We start from the raw sequence: 19,151 nt of genomic DNA on the forward strand, positions 1-19,151 counted from the left end.
TCCAGCCATGCAAAATCACTAGGGATCACTAAACAGTAGAAAATCAGTCCAAAGCGTTTAAATCTTCCCAGCTGTAAATGTCATTAGCTGTTATAGTCTGTGTTGCTATAATTTGTTGATAATACATACCCAGTCTTGTAGAATGCTCTCAATTGTGTGTGGATGCATGTAGTGTATGTGTTAGTGCCGTGGTGCTTATGGGGTGTCGCTCCGGCACAGATGTGGCGAAGGCGGGGAGGCATTCGGGGATCATCGCAGTATACTCACTACAAAAACCTAGACGACACCACTGGTCACCCATGTGGAACGGTTCTGGCCCAGGTCTTTCACAAACTGGCTGGCAAGTCATGTCATTTGAATGAAGGTTATTTGAGCAGGAATTTGTATTTTGAACAGGAATTTCCTGAGGACCCAAAAGTTCCCGAGGACTCAAAAGTTCCCGAGGACTGAAAAGTCGAAAAACGTTCCTGAGAACCCCAAAGTCCCTGAGGACCCAAAAGTCCCGAAAAGTTTCTGAGGAACTAAAAGTCCCAAAAGTTCCTGAGGGCCCAGAAGACCCCAAAGTCCCAGACAATCCAAAAGACCCCAAAATCCTCTAAGACTGTAGATCCTGTAGACCCTTTAAGACTCAACGATGCTGCACAAAATCCATTAGAATTCCCATGTTTTAAATGCATGCCATGTTAAAGTATATAAAGCAACTTAATATGTCCTTCCACCCCATGACACTCTAATTACAATATGGAAATAATAATAACGAACATATAATCCCCGCGTTGAGCCTAATCACATCTGGGTTTCGTGAAAGGCAAGCTAATGCTCAAGTAGTACAGCAGCCGGGTATGCAACAAGGCTGTGAAGACCAATGAAAATGTTGTCCATCGGACAACGGGCACACTAGTAATGTAAGCTGTGTGTATAACATGTTTAAAGTTATAATGCAATCTGTATGTATAACATGTTTAAATTTATCATGTAATCTGTGTGAATATAACATGTTTTAAAGTTGTGATCTGTGTGAATATAACATGGTTTAAAGTTATGATGTAATATTTGTGTATAACATGTTTAAAGTTATAATGTCATCTGTGTGTAACATGGTTGAAAGTTATAATGCAATCTGTATGTATAACGTTTAAATTTATCATGTAATCGGTGTGAATATAACATGGTTTAAAGTTATGATGTAATATTTGTGTATAACATGTTTAAAGTTTTCATGTCATCTGGATGTATAACATGGTTTAAAGTTACAATGTAATCTGTGTGTATTAAATGGTTTAAAGTTATAATCACATCTGTGTGGAAACATGGTTTTATGTCAAAATGTAATTTGTTTGAATAACATAGTTTAAAGTCATAATGTAATCTGTGTATATAACATGTTTAAAGTTAAAATGTAATCTGTGTGTTTAACATGGTTTCAAGTTATAATGTAATCTGTGTGTTTAACATGGTTTCAAGTTATAATGTAATCTGTGTGTATAACATGTTTAAACTTAAAATATAATGCGTTTAACATGGTTTCAAGTTATAAAGTAATCTGAGTATAACATGTTTATAGTTATGATATAATCTGTGTGTATAACATGGTTTAAAGTAAAAATGTAATCTCTATGTATGATATGTTTAAAGTTATAATGTAATGTGTTTACAACATGTTTAAAATTACAATGTAATCTGTGTGTATAACACGGTTTAAACTCAAAACGTAATCTGTGTTTCTCACGTTTAAAGTTAAAATATAATCTGTGTATAAAATGTGGAAAGTTAAAATGTAATCTGTGTGTATAACATGATTTAAAGTTAAAATGTAATCTGTGTGTATAACATGATTTAAAGTTAAAATGTAATCTGTGTGTATAACATGGTTTAAAGTTAAAATGTAATCTGTGTATAACATGGTTTAAAGTTAAAATGTAATCTGTGTGTGTAATATGGTTTAACGTTAAAATGTAATCTGTATGTATAACATTGTTTCAAGTAATAATGTAATCTGTATGTATAACATGTTTTAAGTTATAATGTAATCTGTAAGTATAACATCGTTTAAAGTTAAAATGCAATCTGTGTGGATAACATGGTTTAAAGTTATAATGTAATCTGTGTGTATAATGTGTTTATGATTTACAAAGTATAGGTGTGTGTACATTTACTGGTTACAATTTCATGGATGTGTATAACATGTTTATATGTTAAAATGTCATTTATGCATATAACATGTTTTTGGTTAAAATGTAAGAGGTGTGTATAATGTTTTCGGTTACGATTTAATCAGTGTGCATAACACATTTTTGGTGAAAATGTAATAGTTGTGAATAATACTGTGGTGTTCAGGCCCATTAACACCGACCTGGATGGATAGCCAAAGGTTCTACTTGGAGGGGAACAGCCGAGATCCTTTGAGTTTATGGCACGCATGGGATGGAGGGTGGCAAAGGCGTTTACCAGAATGGGAGCACACAGGTTTATTCTCGAACCCACAATGAATAGACGAACACAAGTAAATTCAACAAATGATGGTTTAATAAAAATAGATCAAAGATGTATAATGAAATAATTGAAAGCATGAGGTAGTGAAAATAAATCAAAGCATGAGGTAATGAAAAGTGAGGTAAACTAATTCCTAATTTGAGATGTCTCCACTCAGTCACAAATACAGACAAGTAAACAGATAAAACAAAAGAAAATCCTCCCTTTGTTCCGGCACTTAGATGTGTGTCCAGAGATGATGCTTTGGGAGCCTGGCAATCCTCGAAACCGCCTAGCCACCAAGCAGGAAGACACACTCAAAATGGCGCCAAGTCGTTCTCTGGTGTCACGTATGTGAGGTGATTCGCACAGACGGTCTTCCTTCGTTAAGGCCTACAACCCACCTTGGAGTTTCTTCTCACGATCAAGATTGCCACACCGCTCCACTCTCAGCACCAGGCCCACTCACAGTAAAGGGCGCAGCCTTTCTCCTTGATCATACAACAAGGCAATTGCCGAGGCTCCAAGATAAGGCTAAGAAAGAGATAAGGCTCTTCTTTTTCTCTCCTTCTCCTCAAAGCATACAAACTTCGCAACTCAGCCGAAAAGACAATGGCCAGCACCCTGTTCCAGTATGCGAGTACATTCACACAGCTTGAACAACGAGAATCACACTGCTATTTTGTCGTGCCGAGAGGGACCAGAGCCTCACGCTTTTTCCAACCACCCTCTTGACTCTCTCACACCTTCTTGGCGCTCTTGCGATTCTTCCCTTTCTGACGTCACCCCAACCAATCATCAACTTGGGGGGGGGGGCATGGCCTGCCGGTACGAAGCCGGGAAGGTGGGGTTTTCGCCTGCTTGGAAACGTTTGGCTCTGTTGTTGCCATAAAAACGTGGTTCTTTTATTTCTGGCTTTGTAAATGAAAAATGTAAGAAAAGGTCATAGCGGGGCAATTACATACTGTGAGAACTAGCCTTAGACCCTACCTAGTTAACACAACCTCATGACCCCCCTCCCCCCCCCAATCTGGTGACACGTAACAATGTAAGCTCACAGTTTCCCGACTTAAATTACATCAACATGTCTCCTACTCATCCACGGACCATGCTATACTATACAATTCTATCTTCACTATGGGATTCCTCCATATACCCCACAGACATGACAATACGTTTGTAGGTTCCAATGTAATAGGTGTGCATAACTAGGTTATAGGTTACAATTCACTGAATGTGTATAACACGTTTATAGGTTACATTGTAATAGGTCAGTCTCTACAATACGGTTTTGTGTTTGAAATATGAACATCTCCTCGCGTCTCCACACGCATGAGTGTTCCGAGGAAAAAAAAAGTATTTGCCTCCAAGCAGCTGGCGACTGAATCGTTTTAATCTCTAACCTTAATCTTATAGAGGTGTTAAACAGCTCAATGGAATACCATTCACTGATAAGTCATTTTTTTCACACACATTCACATAATTATTTGATGTTTATTTAGACTATATGGGAAACGTTCAATATCCCCAGTTTGTCCGTTATGGTTTTTGTTTTGCTTTTGTCCTGGAAATTTAGGTGAGGGAAAGACTGATGTAAAAATATCATTTATGTGCACATGTTACTGTAAACTGTTAAATATAATCAGCATCTTTAACTGTATAACGTGTTCTGACTTTTGTTAATAATTGTGTGCAACTGTAACACCTTATTATTCATATTTCCATCGAGTGCTGCCTTTTTGGCTGCTGGTTGCATCATTGGTTAGGGGCGCGGCTATACCACTGATGCAGTGCCCCTGTTACCAGTATACTGGTGCTCATTTCGTCAACCTCAGAAGAATGACAGGCTGAGTCAACCCCCTGGTGTTAATTCAGTGGAAACGGGACTCAAACTCCCAGGCCACCACCCTAACCGCTAAGCCAACATCAAGCTAATTATTCGTGTTAATATCTGCAATAGTAGAACATATTGTTGTGGTTACCAAATTCGCAAACCACCATTCAGGTCCCTTAGGTGAGGTATCTCGGTAAGTACATGTGTAGTTAGGCCCAAACCCGTTGTCTAGTGGGAATACATGTCATTTATGCGTGCTGCGACTCTTCAGGATAGCCGTTTTTCTTATGCTATCTTTATTTTGGACCAACCGCCATGATTACCACCACAACCACAACATCAACCACCAACCACAACGCCGCTTCACCACAACCGCCACGACCTTCACGTCACACCTCGCAACCGTCGCATCGCCACCGTTCTTGCGCCGCCTGTGGGTACCGGTGTTGGACTCGTGCAGGGCGCGCGCCGAACAGCGTGTACAAAATCACGGATTTTGTGCTTCAAAAACGGATCAAAAACGACACACGCCCACTTTTTGCCGTCCAATCGGTGAGCGAGGGGCGATTTGGCCCCGCCTCCAGGGCGTTGGAGGGCGATCGATATATGCAAATTTATGGATCAAAAAGCATTCACGCCCACTTTTTCTCGGGCCAATGGGGAGCGAGGTGAAAGGTCGAAGGGAGGGGGTCAAAGATGAGAAGGCGAAGCCACGGGGCTTATAGAAGCGACCGTGTTCGTCAGTCCAGTGAGTAGGAGAGTCGAGAGGGAACAGAGAGTCAAGACTTCGCGGGCGGTGGAGTGGCAAGAAGGAGCTGGTCGTCGTGTGCGTTGGAGTCGGAGGGGACGGAGCTGTGGAGAGGCGGCGAGGGCAGACGAGGGGGTGCTCGCGTCGTGCAGGGAGCTGCACCCCAGGGAGGCCGACAGCGCGACCCGGCCGAGGTGGAGACGCTCGTCGCAGGACAATAAAAATCCTCTATACCCCAAGCATCAGCAACCCCCTCCTGTTTCCCCCCCGCGCTGAGATAGTGCGACCAAGGGGGCCCCTTTCCCACCCCCTACCAGACACTGCCCGCGAGTCCCGCGGAGTTGAGGCACCATCGCCGCTCCGCGTCTCATCACCAGACGGGTAGGCCCGACCCGGTCTCGGCCTCAGGCCCGCCTCATCCTTGAGGGTATTCTTTCCTTGGTTTTGGGTATGTGTTGTCGGCGCCGTCTGTGAAGTAAAATTGTATAAGTGTTGCCGTGTGCTCGGTAGTCGGTATTAGCTCTGCATTGTGTTTTCGCTTTTACATTTGCTTTTTGTGTAAATTGCATTGTGTTTTTCTTTTCTGTGTGCATTTGGTGGAATTGTATATGTGTGCTTTCCGTTCATCGCGAATAAATGTGCTTCGTGTTGAACTGTTTCCCGCTTCGCTTCGTCTTTTCCTCCATTGAATCCTCATCTTGCTTCACGTAAAGGGTTGGTAGTGGGCTGAATACGCCCGATAATTAATCGAACCGTCGAGGTCGACGATAACACCGCTCGGTTATCCCGATAGTACGGAACGGGTCGCTTAAGTGGCCCGTGTCCAAAGTCGACCTGCGGCGAGGTGCGATCGCCCGGTCTACCCTCCGCGTGGGTACTTAGGTAGGTCGAATTTGGCGAGCAACCCTATCCCACGCGGGGGCTGATTGGCTCGATCGCGGTGAGACCGAAAGGTCCACCCGTGACTGGTTCCCGGCGTTAGTCCGAGAGGGTCACGACTGGATTGTCCGTCCGGTGGGCGACGTGCCGCGATTCGAGTTACGTGGCCGTCAGCACGCCGGCGGGCGCGAGTCCGCAACACTGGTGTCAGGTCGTGCGATACAAATCCATCGCCCTCCTCGCGGCACTGGTATCGGAGAACAGGAAAACGGGCTCTCCTGTCTCCGGCTAAATTCACGGGAATCGGTCCAGGGGTGAGAGAAGCGACCCCCGATTCCCTCCAAATTACGAGCGAGCGAAATTAACCCTTTAAGAGAAGCAAGATGGCGTCTCAAGGCGAGCGGGAGCCGGGGGTATTAGAAATGTATATGTGTAGTAATGTAGAGTCCATGGTCCAGGATGGAATCCCCGTGCAGGAAATGTTGATTGTGCAGGAACACGGACTCGTCCAACTGAACCCAGAGCCCGAAATGGGTGCGGCAGCGGCCGCGGTGTATGACACCTCCCCCCCCCTCTCCACCAAAACCCCCCGACCCTTGCCGAAACGACTCACCCAAGCGCACCCGACATGGCCCAGCTATTCACCATGCTGGCAAAGATGAATGCGGAAATGATCGAAAAGATGGATGCGAATATGAAAAACGAAATGAAAGGCATGAACGAAAAGATGGATGCGTATACACAAAAGATGGATGCGTATACACAAAAGATGGATGCGAATACACAAAAAATGGAAGCAAACATGAGGGAAGAAATGAAAAAGCTACGGGGTGAGACGCAGAACATGGGCCGATGCCTGCAGGCGGGCATGAAGGCCGTGACCAGGGAGATAGAAATGGCGACTCCACGTGTGGAAGCAAACGAGCTGGAAGGGGGTGCAACGGCTGACAGGCCCGCGGTGGAGGCGGCTAAAAAAATAATTCGGGGGGCGTGTTGGACGAGGGTCGTGACAGAGGAATCGACGGTGACCAAGAGGGAAAAATTAAATGGGGAGACCAAAACGTGTGAGACGAGACACGAGGTGACGACGACAGAAACTTATAAATGTATAGAGACACGGGAGACAGAAAAAATAGAGGGAAGACGACACGATGAAGACGGGGTAAGTGACGCACACACACACACGGAGGTAGTGGAGGATAATGGGGGTGAGCTGGTGGACTGGGTGGAGACCCAGTGCGAGCACCTGGATGGCCTCCTCCAGGAACGAGGGGAGGGAGTATGCCCCCTTGAGGCGAGTCACGACCAGGTGAGTTCGGTCGTGCTTTGCGAGGTTGAGGGGAGGAGTGCTGCGAACGGGTGCTTGGAGAGCTTGGGGGTATAGAGGCCCCGGAGACCCTTGTGGGGACACGAATCCCCAGTGTGGTTGTCCCTGTGTGTGTGGTGCAAGGCGTGAGTGCGTCCCCGTGTGTGGAAGCGACCCCGTGTGAGTGGTGTGGTGGCGATGGTGCCGGAGTGCGTGCTTCCCAGCACGCCGTGTGTGGATGAGGCACCGTGTGTGAGTGAGGCCGTATGTGTGGATGAAACGGCCAGTCTGAGTGAGGCACCGCGGGTGAGTGCCCCCGCGTGTGTGAGTGAGGCACGGAGTGTGGATGAGGCACCGCGGGTGAGTGCCCCCGCGTGTGTAAGTAGTATGGTTTGTGTGAGTAGTGAGGCACGCGTGAGTGAACGGCCGTGTGCAAGGTCGCTGTGTGCAAGGGAGACCGTGTGTGTGAGAGAGCGGTATGAGAGGGAGATGTCGGTTGGCATGCGGGAGCACGCAGCCGCGTCTCCCGGTGTGAGTTTAATGGTGTGGACTGTGTGCGTCGTAACACGCAGGTGTGCGTGGGTGGAATGGAGGCGACGACGGCGACATGACAGGAAAGGAAGCCGAGTAGCGGCTGTAGTTGTTTCGGGGACCGTGCCGGGTTCACCCAGCAGTGAGCACGCGGTTCGTGCTGTGCAACGCACGAGACCGCCACGTGCTCGCTTGCGAGAGTGAAGTCCCGGTCCGGAAACGCACGCGGTGGATTTGCCGATCCCGCGGACGGACAAAGTTTAGGCAGGTAAATGGATTTGGACCGGACGGGTTCTCCACGCGATCGTGTGTGTTAAGCTCCAACGGGCAAAGCACATGTGTTCGCGTGGGGAACCCCTCGAGACGTGGGGCTTGTTTTTTTTTCTGCGCACGGTGACGTCATGGCTGCACGTGGGGTTGGAATCCGGCAGGAGGGGTATCTCTGCCGGATGGCACCGTCCAAGGAGGGACGAGGAACACGTGCAGCTGCATGACGTCACGGGCAGGTGCAAAGTGCGCAAGCTGGGAGTTGCCGCGCTGGTGATGCGCATGTAAAAAAAAAAAAAGAAAAAGCAAGCCTCACTTTCGGGTGCACAGGATTCCTGAGCAAGGGGTGGAAGACCCCCTTGACCTGGGCACAGGATGGAAACTAGTTAGGGGGAAGGGTTAGCTTAGCTAGACCGACTTCATGGGGCAGGGGTAAGTCCTCATGGAGTCCGTGGAATGGATTAGTTAGAGGGATTGTAGCCAGATTTAGGTTGGGAAATAAAATGGGATTATTTGAGGACATGGACAGACTTATGGATGTGTAGGGGGGATGTAGCTTAGCTACGTAGGTTAAAAGGAACGTGCTGTAGTTTAAGGGACGACGTGGGAGCACGAGTTAGGTAGGGGAGGTAGTTAGAAGGATGGCAGAGTTCAGCGGTGTGTGTGTTGAAGAGTTGTGGGTTGTGAGGTGAGTACGTGTACATGTTGAGTGAGTGAGGCCAGCGGGTCTGTGTGTATGGAGCGAATGGGGAATGCATGGTGCGATGAGTGATTGGGGGGAGGAGTGACTCCCGCCCAAGGGACCCCGGGGTCAGTGTAGAGTGAGTTAGCTGGGTTAGTCAAATTGAAAAATGGAGGTCGTTTTGCTGTTGGTGGGAAAGTAGGCTCGAGACCCATTTGGAGGGGTGCAGGAGCCCTGTTGACGGGCTTGGGAGCGTGGCTGCGAAAGGTGAGTATCGCTGAGTGGGTACCCCGGGCACCAGGCTAGTCGGCCGCGGTAGGCCATGGGCCCATGGGGGGCCGGGATAGAGTAGTGGGCACGGGTGCGCCTGCTTGGTGCGGGGGCCCGGGGCGCCATTAGCCGCGTGGGCAGTGTTGTGGGCACGGGTGACCCTCGGAAAGGGGCCCGGGAGGCCGGCCTGCCACGTGTGCGTTTCAGGGGAGGTGCCATGGGGGGCACTCCCCGGTGTTAGGGAGCTGGTAGGCTCGGAGGCAGTGTAGTGCCCGGGGGTGCCATAGCGGGAGATTCGGCAGAGGGTCGTGCCTGCCAAAGGGAGCCACGTGTCCCAGCCAGGAGACCGTGTGAGGGCACGGAGAGAAAATTGGGGGGCGAGGCCCGAAATTGTAAGGACACCAACACAGGCGACGGGAATCTGGGTTTATAGAACCAATAGTTTAAGCGAGAGGCGCTTGTTGAAAGCCTCGGGGTAGTTTAACAGTTAAATGGTTAGGGTAGATTAGGAGATGTACCCCTCCGCACCATCCATCCCCTCGCTCTCGTTGTGGGCCACTGGACCCACTTTGGGTTAGATCGCCGAACTCTGGGGAGGCCATTCTGAGGCTTCGTTGGGCCTCGGCACAGGACGTTAGCTCTCCCTTATTCCCCTCCGGGAAGGGAACGTAGGGGTTGGGAGTAGGCTAGGTGACAGGATAGGTTAGCCGAACAAAGACGATAAAGGGGGTTAGGGGACGATTTATAGTGGGGGAGTAAAAATAAAAACAACAAAAAAATAAGTTGGGGCTAAATTGGGGTTTGACAAATTAAGGGAGTGGGTATGTACAGTGACAGGCAAAGGCGATAGGTTGGGAGGGAGACAGGTAGGTAGGTCCGAGCCCGCCTTCCAAGTGGCCAGCACCACCGCACTCCCTCCACCAACTTCCACTGACAGCAAGGCAGAGGCCGGCCAACTTCATCGGCAGCTGTTGTTGTGCTGCAAGGCCTGTGCCGGCCCACTTCATCTGCCGGCTGGCTGTTTTTCTTCAAGGCCTGTGCCGGCCAGTTCATCTGCCGGCTGTGTTTGCCTGCAGCGGCCTTCTTCTGCGGGCTGTGTTTGCCTGGTACCTTTGCCATGCCATGCCCACTGCCCCTGTTCACCAGCCCCGTTCAATTTTGCTTTGCCCCCCCCTGTTCATTTCCATGTGCGCCAGGATCAAGGCAACAGTTTGCAAGCTGCGAGAACTGCCCTGTTGGCAGCTACAACACGGGCCTGCAGTGGCGGCCCGTGCACCGTGTTTGTGTTCATCCATCCATTCGTTGTGCTCATTGCGTGTGCCACTTGAGCTGGCACGGAGACTGCGTTGTGCAGCCCATGCACCGTTGTGGTTCACTGCGTTCAGTTCAAAAGGGAAGGCCTTGGACTGCGTGTGAGCAGCCAGCCACGTTCCCTGTCACCTGCATTGTTTTGAGCCAGAGACTGCATGCGAGCAGCCTGGCTCCCTGCTAACTGCTTTCTTTTTGCTGAGTTCAATGATCCTGGGCCATGGTTTAGTGTAAAATTTGTAAGTTAAGGTTAAGATGTACTGTAAATATGAGTGCGCCCCCGGCATGTCTGTCTAGCGCCGGCAATTTTATTTAAGTCGTCCGTGTGAGTGAGTTTGTTTAGGTAGTTACGCAGCCCTCAGGTTATTTATTTTGGGGACACGAATACCATGAATGTCGCACTCAGGGATCCGTAGGTAAAATGTACTAGGGGAAAACTACACATGATGGCACACGAAAATTTGACGACTCGGGACGAGTCTGTAAAAAGGGGAGGGGGTAGTGTTGTGGTTACCAAATTCGCAAACCACCATTCAGGTCCCTTAGGTGAGGTATCTCGGTAAGTACATGTGTAGTTAGGCCCAAACCCGTTGTCTAGTGGGAATACATGTCATTTATGCGTGCTGCGACTCTTCAGGATAGCCGTTTTTCTTATGCTATCTTTATTTTGGACCAACCGCCATGATTACCACCACAACCACAACATCAACCACCAACCACAACTCCGCTTCACCACAACCGCCACGACCTTCACGTCACACCTCGCAACCGTCGCATCGCCACCGTTCTTGCGCCGCCTGTGGGTACCGGTGTTGGACTCGTGCAGGGCGCGCGCCGAACAGCGTGTACAAAATCACGGATTTTGTGCTTCAAAAACGGATCAAAAACGACACACGCCCACTTTTTGCCGTCCAATCGGTGAGCGAGGGGCGATTTGGCCCCGCCTCCAGGGCGTTGGAGGGCGATCGATATATGCAAATTTATGGATCAAAAAGCATTCACGCCCACTTTTTCTCGGGCCAATGGGGAGCGAGGTGAAAGGTCGAAGGGAGGGGGTCAAAGATGAGAAGGCGAAGCCACGGGGCTTATAAAAGCGACCGTGTTCGTCAGTCCAGTGAGTAGGAGAGTCGAGAGGGAACAGAGAGTCAAGACTTCGCGGGCGGTGGAGTGGCAAGAAGGAGCTGGTCGTCGTGTGCGTTGGAGTCGGAGGGGACGGAGCTGTGGAGAGGCGGCGAGGGCAGACGAGGGGGTGCTCGCGTCGTGCAGGGAGCTGCACCCCAGGGAGGCCGACAGCGCGACCCGGCCGAGGTGGAGACGCTCGTCGCAGGACAATAAAAATCCTCTATACCCCGAGCATCAGCAACCCCCTCCTGTTTCCCCCCGCGCTGAGATAGTGCGACCAAGGGGGCCCCTTTCCCACCCCCTACCAGACACTGCCCGCGAGTCCCGCGGAGTTGAGGCACCATCGCCGCTCCGCGTCTCATCACCAGACGGGTAGGCCCGACCCGGTCTCGGCCTCAGGCCCGCCTCATCCTTGAGGGTATTCTTTCCTTGGTTTTGGGTATGTGTTGTCGGCGCCGTCTGTGAAGTAAAATTGTATAAGTGTTGCCGTGTGCTCGGTAGTCGGTGTTAGCTCTGCATTGTGTTTTCGCTTTTACATTTGCTTTTTGTGTAAATTGCATTGTGTTTTTCTTTTCTGTGTGCATTTGGTGGAATTGTATATGTGTGCTTTCCGTTCATCGCGAATAAATGTGCTTCGTGTTGAACTGTTTCCCGCTTCGCTTCGTCTTTTCCTCCATTGAATCCTCATCTTGCTTCACGTAAAGGGTTGGTAGTGGGCTGAATACGCCCGATAATTAATCGAACCGTCGAGGTCGACGATAACACCGCTCGGTTATCCCGATAGTACGGAACGGGTCGCTTAAGTGGCCCGTGTCCAAAGTCGACCTGCGGCGAGGTGCGATCGCCCGGTCTACCCTCCGCGTGGGTACTTAGGTAGGTCGAATTTGGCGAGCAACCCTATCCCACGCGGGGGCTGATTGGCTCGATCGCGGTGAGACCGAAAGGTCCACCCGTGACTGGTTCCCGGCGTTAGTCCGAGAGGGTCACGACTGGATTGTCCGTCCGGTGGGCGACGTGCCGCGATTCGAGTTTCGTGGCCGTCAGCACGCCGGCGGGCGCGAATCCGCAACAATATTATGGTTGGTGTTAAATATCTATAACTGAAACACTTTATGACTGTGGTTACCATCAGCAATCGTATAACATTTTATAGTCAGTGTAAATATCTGCAATAGTAGAACACATTATGGTAAGTGGTAAATAACTGCAACTGTAACATTTTATGACTACTGTTAACCTCTGTAACTGTATAACATGTTATGATCAGTGTTAGTGTCTGTAACTGTGCAGAATACATTGCAGTTAGTATTAACATCTGCAATAGTAGAACACATTCTGGTTAATGTTAAGTATCTGCAACTGTAATATTTTATGACTACTGTTAACATCTGTAACTGTATAACATGTTATGATCAGTGTTAGTGTCTGTCACTGTGCAGAATACATTACAGTTAGTATTAACATCTGCAATAGTAGAACACATTCTGGTTAATGTTAAGTATCTGCAACTGTAATATTTTATGACTACTGTTAACATCTGTAACTGTATAACATGTTATGATTAGTGTTAGTGTCTGTCACTGTGCAGAATACATTACAGTTAGTATTAACATCTGCAATAGTAGAACACATTCTGGTTAATGTTAAGTATCTGCAACTGTAATATTTTATGACTACTGTTAACATCTGTAACTGTATAACATGTTATGATCAGTGTTAGTGTCTGTCACTGTGCAGAATACATTACTGTTAGTATTAACATCTGCAATAGTAGAACACATTCTGGTTAATGTTCAGTATTTGCAACTGTAATATTTTATGACTACTATACCTGTATATCTGTACCTGTATATCATGTTACAGTCAGTGTTAATATCTGTAACTGTATGGTTAGTGTCAATATCTGCAACTTCAACATTTTATAACTGCTGTTAACTTTATAATATGTTATGGTCAGTGTTAATGTCTAACTGTAGAACAGTTAGTGTTCAATTTTTTTACAGGCTCTAAGGCTTGTGGAGGAGCTGCAACACAAATCATGCACACATGCAGACAACACCAGACTTGACTTTCGCACAAACACAACCGCTGAGATTGGGTGAAGTGACGTCACTTCCAAGAACATTCTGGGTACTAGCGACATCATCTTTATGTTATGGTAAGTGTTAATCTTGGTAACTGTATAACACGTTATGTTTAATGTTGACACCATAACCGCAACACATTGTGATTTGTGTTTATATCTGGAAATGATGCATTCTGGTTTATGTTTCCATCTGTAACACATCATGATTTTAATATGTGTACTCGTATTAGATGTTATGTTGTGTCGACATGTTTCTTGTGAATGTTCATGTTCTTATGACTCGTGTTAATGTGAACACTATCAAATGTAATGATGAAACTCAGTTTGAAGGTGTAAAATGTTTTTTAAAATCACAAACACATGCTACATTACTGTGGATCCCATCGGATGAAGAGACTTGGGTTATAAAAAAAGATACCCAATCATTTAACCAATCATTATATTCATCGTTTCCTCTTTGGAACTCGATGTGAAAAGTTTGTCATTTTAGCATCTTTGTCCCTCCCTTTGGTTGAATTTGTTGTATTCCATCAAAACGTTAAAGTGCTTTCAAAACTGCAAAGCATTTTTTTTTAAAGGCATTGCTCGATTATTCTGTTGCTTCCAGTAATGCCTGCACTCTTCCACAAAGTCATCCTGTAAAACCAAAGTTGGCTTTTTGATGCAAATATGGCCGTCTTCGCTTACAAATGATAAGTAAGGAAAGGGCAGAACGAGGCACTGATGGTAAAGGAAGGTATGAAGCAAACACTACCATACTGTGTGCGCCATCATCGAGCCAGCCTTTGCCGTGAAACGGGCATGGAATTTTTGTTGGTGCATTGCGTTGGGTAACCCTCGTGTGTTGCACATTTTCAGGCATTTGCAAACTGGACTCGTACATTAAACTCGGCAACTACAAGTCGCTGCCTTCGACATCTTATGGGCCGGTCATTCTATACTGATGACCAGGGTTAATTAAACGGTCCATCATTTGAAAATACCACGCTTGATTCGATGTTCAGAACTGCTTTTATGAACTGTACAATTACTTTATAGTATTGTCATTAGTGTCTCGTTAACCTCCAGGAGTCTAGGGACACAACCGTAAACCAACTGAATGACACTTTTGGGTTTCTGAATGACACTTTGCTGCTATGATGAGGCAGAAATATAGTTTCAAGAGCAATACCAACCACAATCCGACCCCCCCCCCCAACTTTTCCCTCCTTTCCCCACTAACTTAGATTCATGCTAAACAAGTGTTTGGTAATTTATCATATGATATGATAGGACACACACATGCTTGTTGACAAATGCAAGAGGGATGGATGAAAACACTGTCATGAGCAAATGTACATTGTTATGCCACACATGGATTACAATGAGCAAATCAACACACGATGCAATTTGAACCTGGGATCCTAACACCATGATGTAAACACTAAAGAGGTAACTTAAACTACCTGGATGAAAAAGGTCTACAAAGATCTGCGTTGATAAAACACAAGAATAACATTTTGTCACATTTTTATCATAATTCCGAATTTGTTCCATGAATAACTGGCTATGCTTTAGGTTAACGATATATGTCATCTTAACTATTTTAAACCGTTTTTTTTTAGATTAAAAAAAAAAAAAAGAATCAGAGCAATTACTGCATTTTGTGAATACTGTACTTCTACATTTTATCACAACTTTTTTGCCCATCTCCTTCCTAATTTCCAGCCATCATGGTACCCCCAAGTCACACTCCCTCCCTGTCTCCTTTGCCGGTCTCGATGATGATGATGCAATATGTGAAATATCCCACTGAACAACCTTAACATTTCAATGAATGTAATGATTCATTTTGTAACCCGTGAGGTTGGTTGGTTAACCGCATTCGGACCTCCATGGCTTACATAATCGTTGTCTGACGTTTTCGGTTCAGGCCCAGGCTGGGACACCGAGTTGTCCAAGTCTCTGTCTGACGAGGACTTGTCCGACGACGCATGCTGGACACGTTTGTGCATCTTTGTACGACGTGCCTGCTCCTTCTCCGAATCCTGTGCGGCCCAGGTCGGCCGGTCTAGTCGGCAGTCCACCCTTGAAGACTGCGCTGAAGGGGACACGGGATCGGCATGGCCCAGAACGCTTCCTCGCATCTTGACATCAGAGTCTGAAAAAGACGAAAGGAGGTGCAATTGAGGCTCTCTTGACGATCCCTGCAGTTGGGTTTGCATCGGCGGTTTCACAGCCAGGTGCGATGTTTGTCCAGGACTACTCTTTTTGTTTATAACTTTCTGTCCATAAATAATGTATTGATTTGAAAAAAGCTAAACGCGAGATGGTTCATGAGACATGGTTCATGAGAGAAGGGTCATTAGACATTGTTCATGAGAGAAGGTTCATTAGACATTGTTCATGAGAGATGGTTCATGAGAGAAGGGTCATTAGACATTGTTCATGAGAGATGGTTCATGAGAGAAGGGTCATTAGACATTGTTCATGAGAGATGGTTCATGAGAGAAGGGTCATTAGACATTGTTCATGAGAGATGGTTCATGAGAGAAGGGTCATTAGACATTGTTCATGAGAGATGGTTCATGAGAGAAGGTTCATTAGACATTGTTCATGAGAGATGGTTCATGAGAGAAGGGTCATTAGACATTGTTCATGAGAGAAGGTTCATTAGACATTGTTCATGAGAGATGGTTAATGAGACATTGTTCATGAAAGATGGTTCATGAGACATTGTTCATGAAAGATGGTTCATGAGACATTGTTCATGAGAGATGATTCATGAGACATTGTTCATGAGACATGGTTCAATAAAGATGGTTCATGAGGGATGGTTCATGAGGGATGGTTCATGAGAGATGGTTCATGAGAGGTGGTTCATGAGAGATGGTTCAATAAAGATGGTTCATGAGAGATGGTTCATGAAAGATGGTTCATGAGGGATGGTTCAATAAAGATGGTTAATGAGATATGGTGCATGAGAGAAGATTCATGAGAGAAGGTTCATGAGACATTGGTCATGAGAGAAGGTTCATAAAACAAGGTTCATGAGAGATGATTCATGACAGATGATTCATGAGAGATGGTTCATGAAACAAGCAAGGTTCATGAGACATTCTACATGAAAGAAGGTTCATGAAACAAGGTTCATGAGAGATGGTTCATGAGAGAAGGTTCATGAGACATTGTTCATGAGAGATATTTCCAGAAATTGTTCATGAGAGATGGCTCGTTTGAACGGGTTAGTGAGGTCGAGTTTTATCTTGTGTTTTCCAGGAAATTAACACTTTAAGATCAAAGCAGATTTGCCACAAGAGAAAAAAGTATGATTCAGAAAATAAATTAATGGAAACAAAATATTCCAAATTCTAACGTACACACACACACACACACACACACACACACACACACACACACACACACACACACACACACACACACACACCCCCACATCCCCTCCAACAAACACACTCATAATCCACCCTGACACATACCCCGCCTCCTCACAAACACGTACACCCCCATCCCAAAACACACACACACACACACACACACACACACACACAAAACCCCCTCCAACAAACACACGCATAATCCACCCCGATACACATACCTCCCCACCTCACAAGCACGTGCACCCCCCATCCTAAAACACACACACACACACACACACACACGACCCCCCAACAAACACACCCATAATCCATCCCGACACAAATTCCCCCCACCTCACAAATCCGTACACCACCCCCATCCCAAAACACACACACACCCCCCAACAAACACATCCATAATTCACCCCGACACACATACCCCCCCCACCTCACAAACACGTACCCTCCCCCCCCATCCCAAAACACACACACACGGGCTCAGTGACGCCATTATATACGCACTCTGCTGGAATGTGTCGATGTACAGACGGTACGTCCTGGTACTTCTGCAAACACCCCGAGCTGCAAGGAGAGCGCGCAGCGGCCTCGGCTCACCGAGCCGCGGTGTGCATTTGAGGCCCGGGCCGCAGCTCTCGGTGTAAGCGCCGCACGGATCGCCGTCTCCAAGAGCGCACAGCAGACAACATCCGCAGCCCGGCTCTCGGACGAGGAGCGGACATCGCGGACCCCGTTCGGGCGTCTCAGGACACCGGGCGAGCGTGTCGGCATCGCACGGCGCGCACCGAAACACCGAGCCCGGAGGTGGAGCCGCGGCGCCGGCGAGTGCGGACGATCGCCACGTCGCTGCAGCGCACAGCACGGAGAAGAACAAGCTCCGCTGGCACAGCATCGAGCTCGCTCGCCGGGGCAGCGCTTGTGTGGACGAGGAAGAGGAAGATTGCAGCGTTCCCCGGGGCCGCCCTCGCCCCCTGCGCGCCGTCCCCACTGGCGTCCGTACAAACCCGCCGCTCAAAGTCGCCAAGGGGCGACGGGCAGTGAAAGGCGCGTTTCTTTTCTTTTTTTTTTCTTTCTCTCTCTCTCTCTCTCTCTCTCTCTCTCTCTCTCTCTCTCTCTCTCTCTCTCTCTCTCTCTCTCTCTCTCTCTCTCTCTCTCTCTCTCTCTCTCTCTCTCTCTCTCTCTCTCTCTCTCTCTCTCTCTCTCTCTCTCTCTCTCTCTCTCTCTCTCTCTCTCTCTCTCTCTCTCTCTCTCTCTCTCTCTCCTTCCTCTGACCGTCGTCGGAGCGACCGATCTTTGCTGCGCTTGAATCGACGCGCCAAGGTTTTAGACGGGATGTTTGTTCCTCTGTGTTTTCCTTTAATGCTTCACATTTAAAAACCCTCTGCACCCGCGGCACCGACGGAGGATGCTTATATTGCGCAGCGCGGGAAGCTGCCCGGGAAGCTGCATACGTCCCGCCGAGGACAGTGATGGCGGGGGCGGATCGTTTGCGTCTCCCCCGGCCAGCCCGCTTGTCGTCCTCTGCACCCCCCCCCACCACCTTTCTTGCCATGGCTGTGACGCGCGGACAGGCTCTCCCTGTGGGAGGTTTTTAAAAAAAGGGGGGGGGGGAAACACGTTTTGTGCCTCGTCGTGATGCTCCCTTTGAGGTCCGCGTGAACAGAGACCGCACAAAGGGAAACGGGACGACGCTCGAGCGGCCCGAGCCATTTTTACGCATTCTTTCTGCGCGGTCACCATGTTTTTACGCACGGCCTTTTGGGACCGTCCCACGGCGCCCCAAGCCCGCGCCTCGGCTCCAAGCTTTTCGCGCCTCTTTGTGCTCACGGATAACACAAACAACCCGTTGTGGTCCCCGGGTCACGAGCGATGAACGTGCCGTTGTCGGTACGTCGCACTTTTACGCATAAACCCAGTGCTGAGAGAACTGCAAGGGAGAGTTCCCTCAAATCCGTGCTGGGAAAGGCATCGAAGGATGAAACGATGCTTGTTTCGATCCCAACATGATGAGGTTTCCTAACATTTAGGGAACTTGGGTGGGAGGAAAGAGGGGGGAGGGGAGGGGAAGGGGGGGAGGGTTGGTGCACTGAGACAGAATCCCGGCAGCAGAGAGCGCTGTACTCCTACCACAGTGCGGACCCCTGGCCCTGCCGCGGATCGCACGTCCTTCATCGTGCTGCGGTTTGTGAGCCAATACTTGTATGTCCTTTTGTGGCACTCAGTGCGGTCTTAGTCTTTGGTCACTCTGCCTGTGTCTCCATGCAAACCGAAT

The 19,151-nt window shown here is 48.1% G+C and overlaps 1 protein-coding gene across 1 annotated transcript in view; it reads right to left on the reverse strand.

Annotated features, from left to right (window-relative positions):
- LOC147014892 (insulin-like growth factor-binding protein 5) overlaps nucleotides 1–18,304 on the reverse strand; it is a 33,561-nt gene extending 15,257 nt beyond the window's left edge. The window contains exons 1-2 of the mRNA XM_085853311.1: nucleotides 17,384–18,304; nucleotides 15,389–15,645 (exon numbers count right to left, since the gene is read on the reverse strand). Of these exons, the coding sequence (XP_085709437.1) occupies nucleotides 15,389–15,645; nucleotides 17,384–17,771 (645 nt within the window). The 5' untranslated portion in view covers nucleotides 17,772–18,304. The remainder of the gene's footprint in view (nucleotides 1–15,388; nucleotides 15,646–17,383) is intronic.
- Between the last annotated feature and the right edge of the window lie 847 nt (nucleotides 18,305–19,151).

Source organism: Eptatretus burgeri, chromosome 13 (genome assembly GCF_056783735.1).
Source record: "Eptatretus burgeri isolate ZD-2024b chromosome 13, Ebu_testis_v1, whole genome shotgun sequence".
Classification (NCBI taxonomy): Eukaryota; Metazoa; Chordata; class Myxini; order Myxiniformes; family Myxinidae; genus Eptatretus; species Eptatretus burgeri.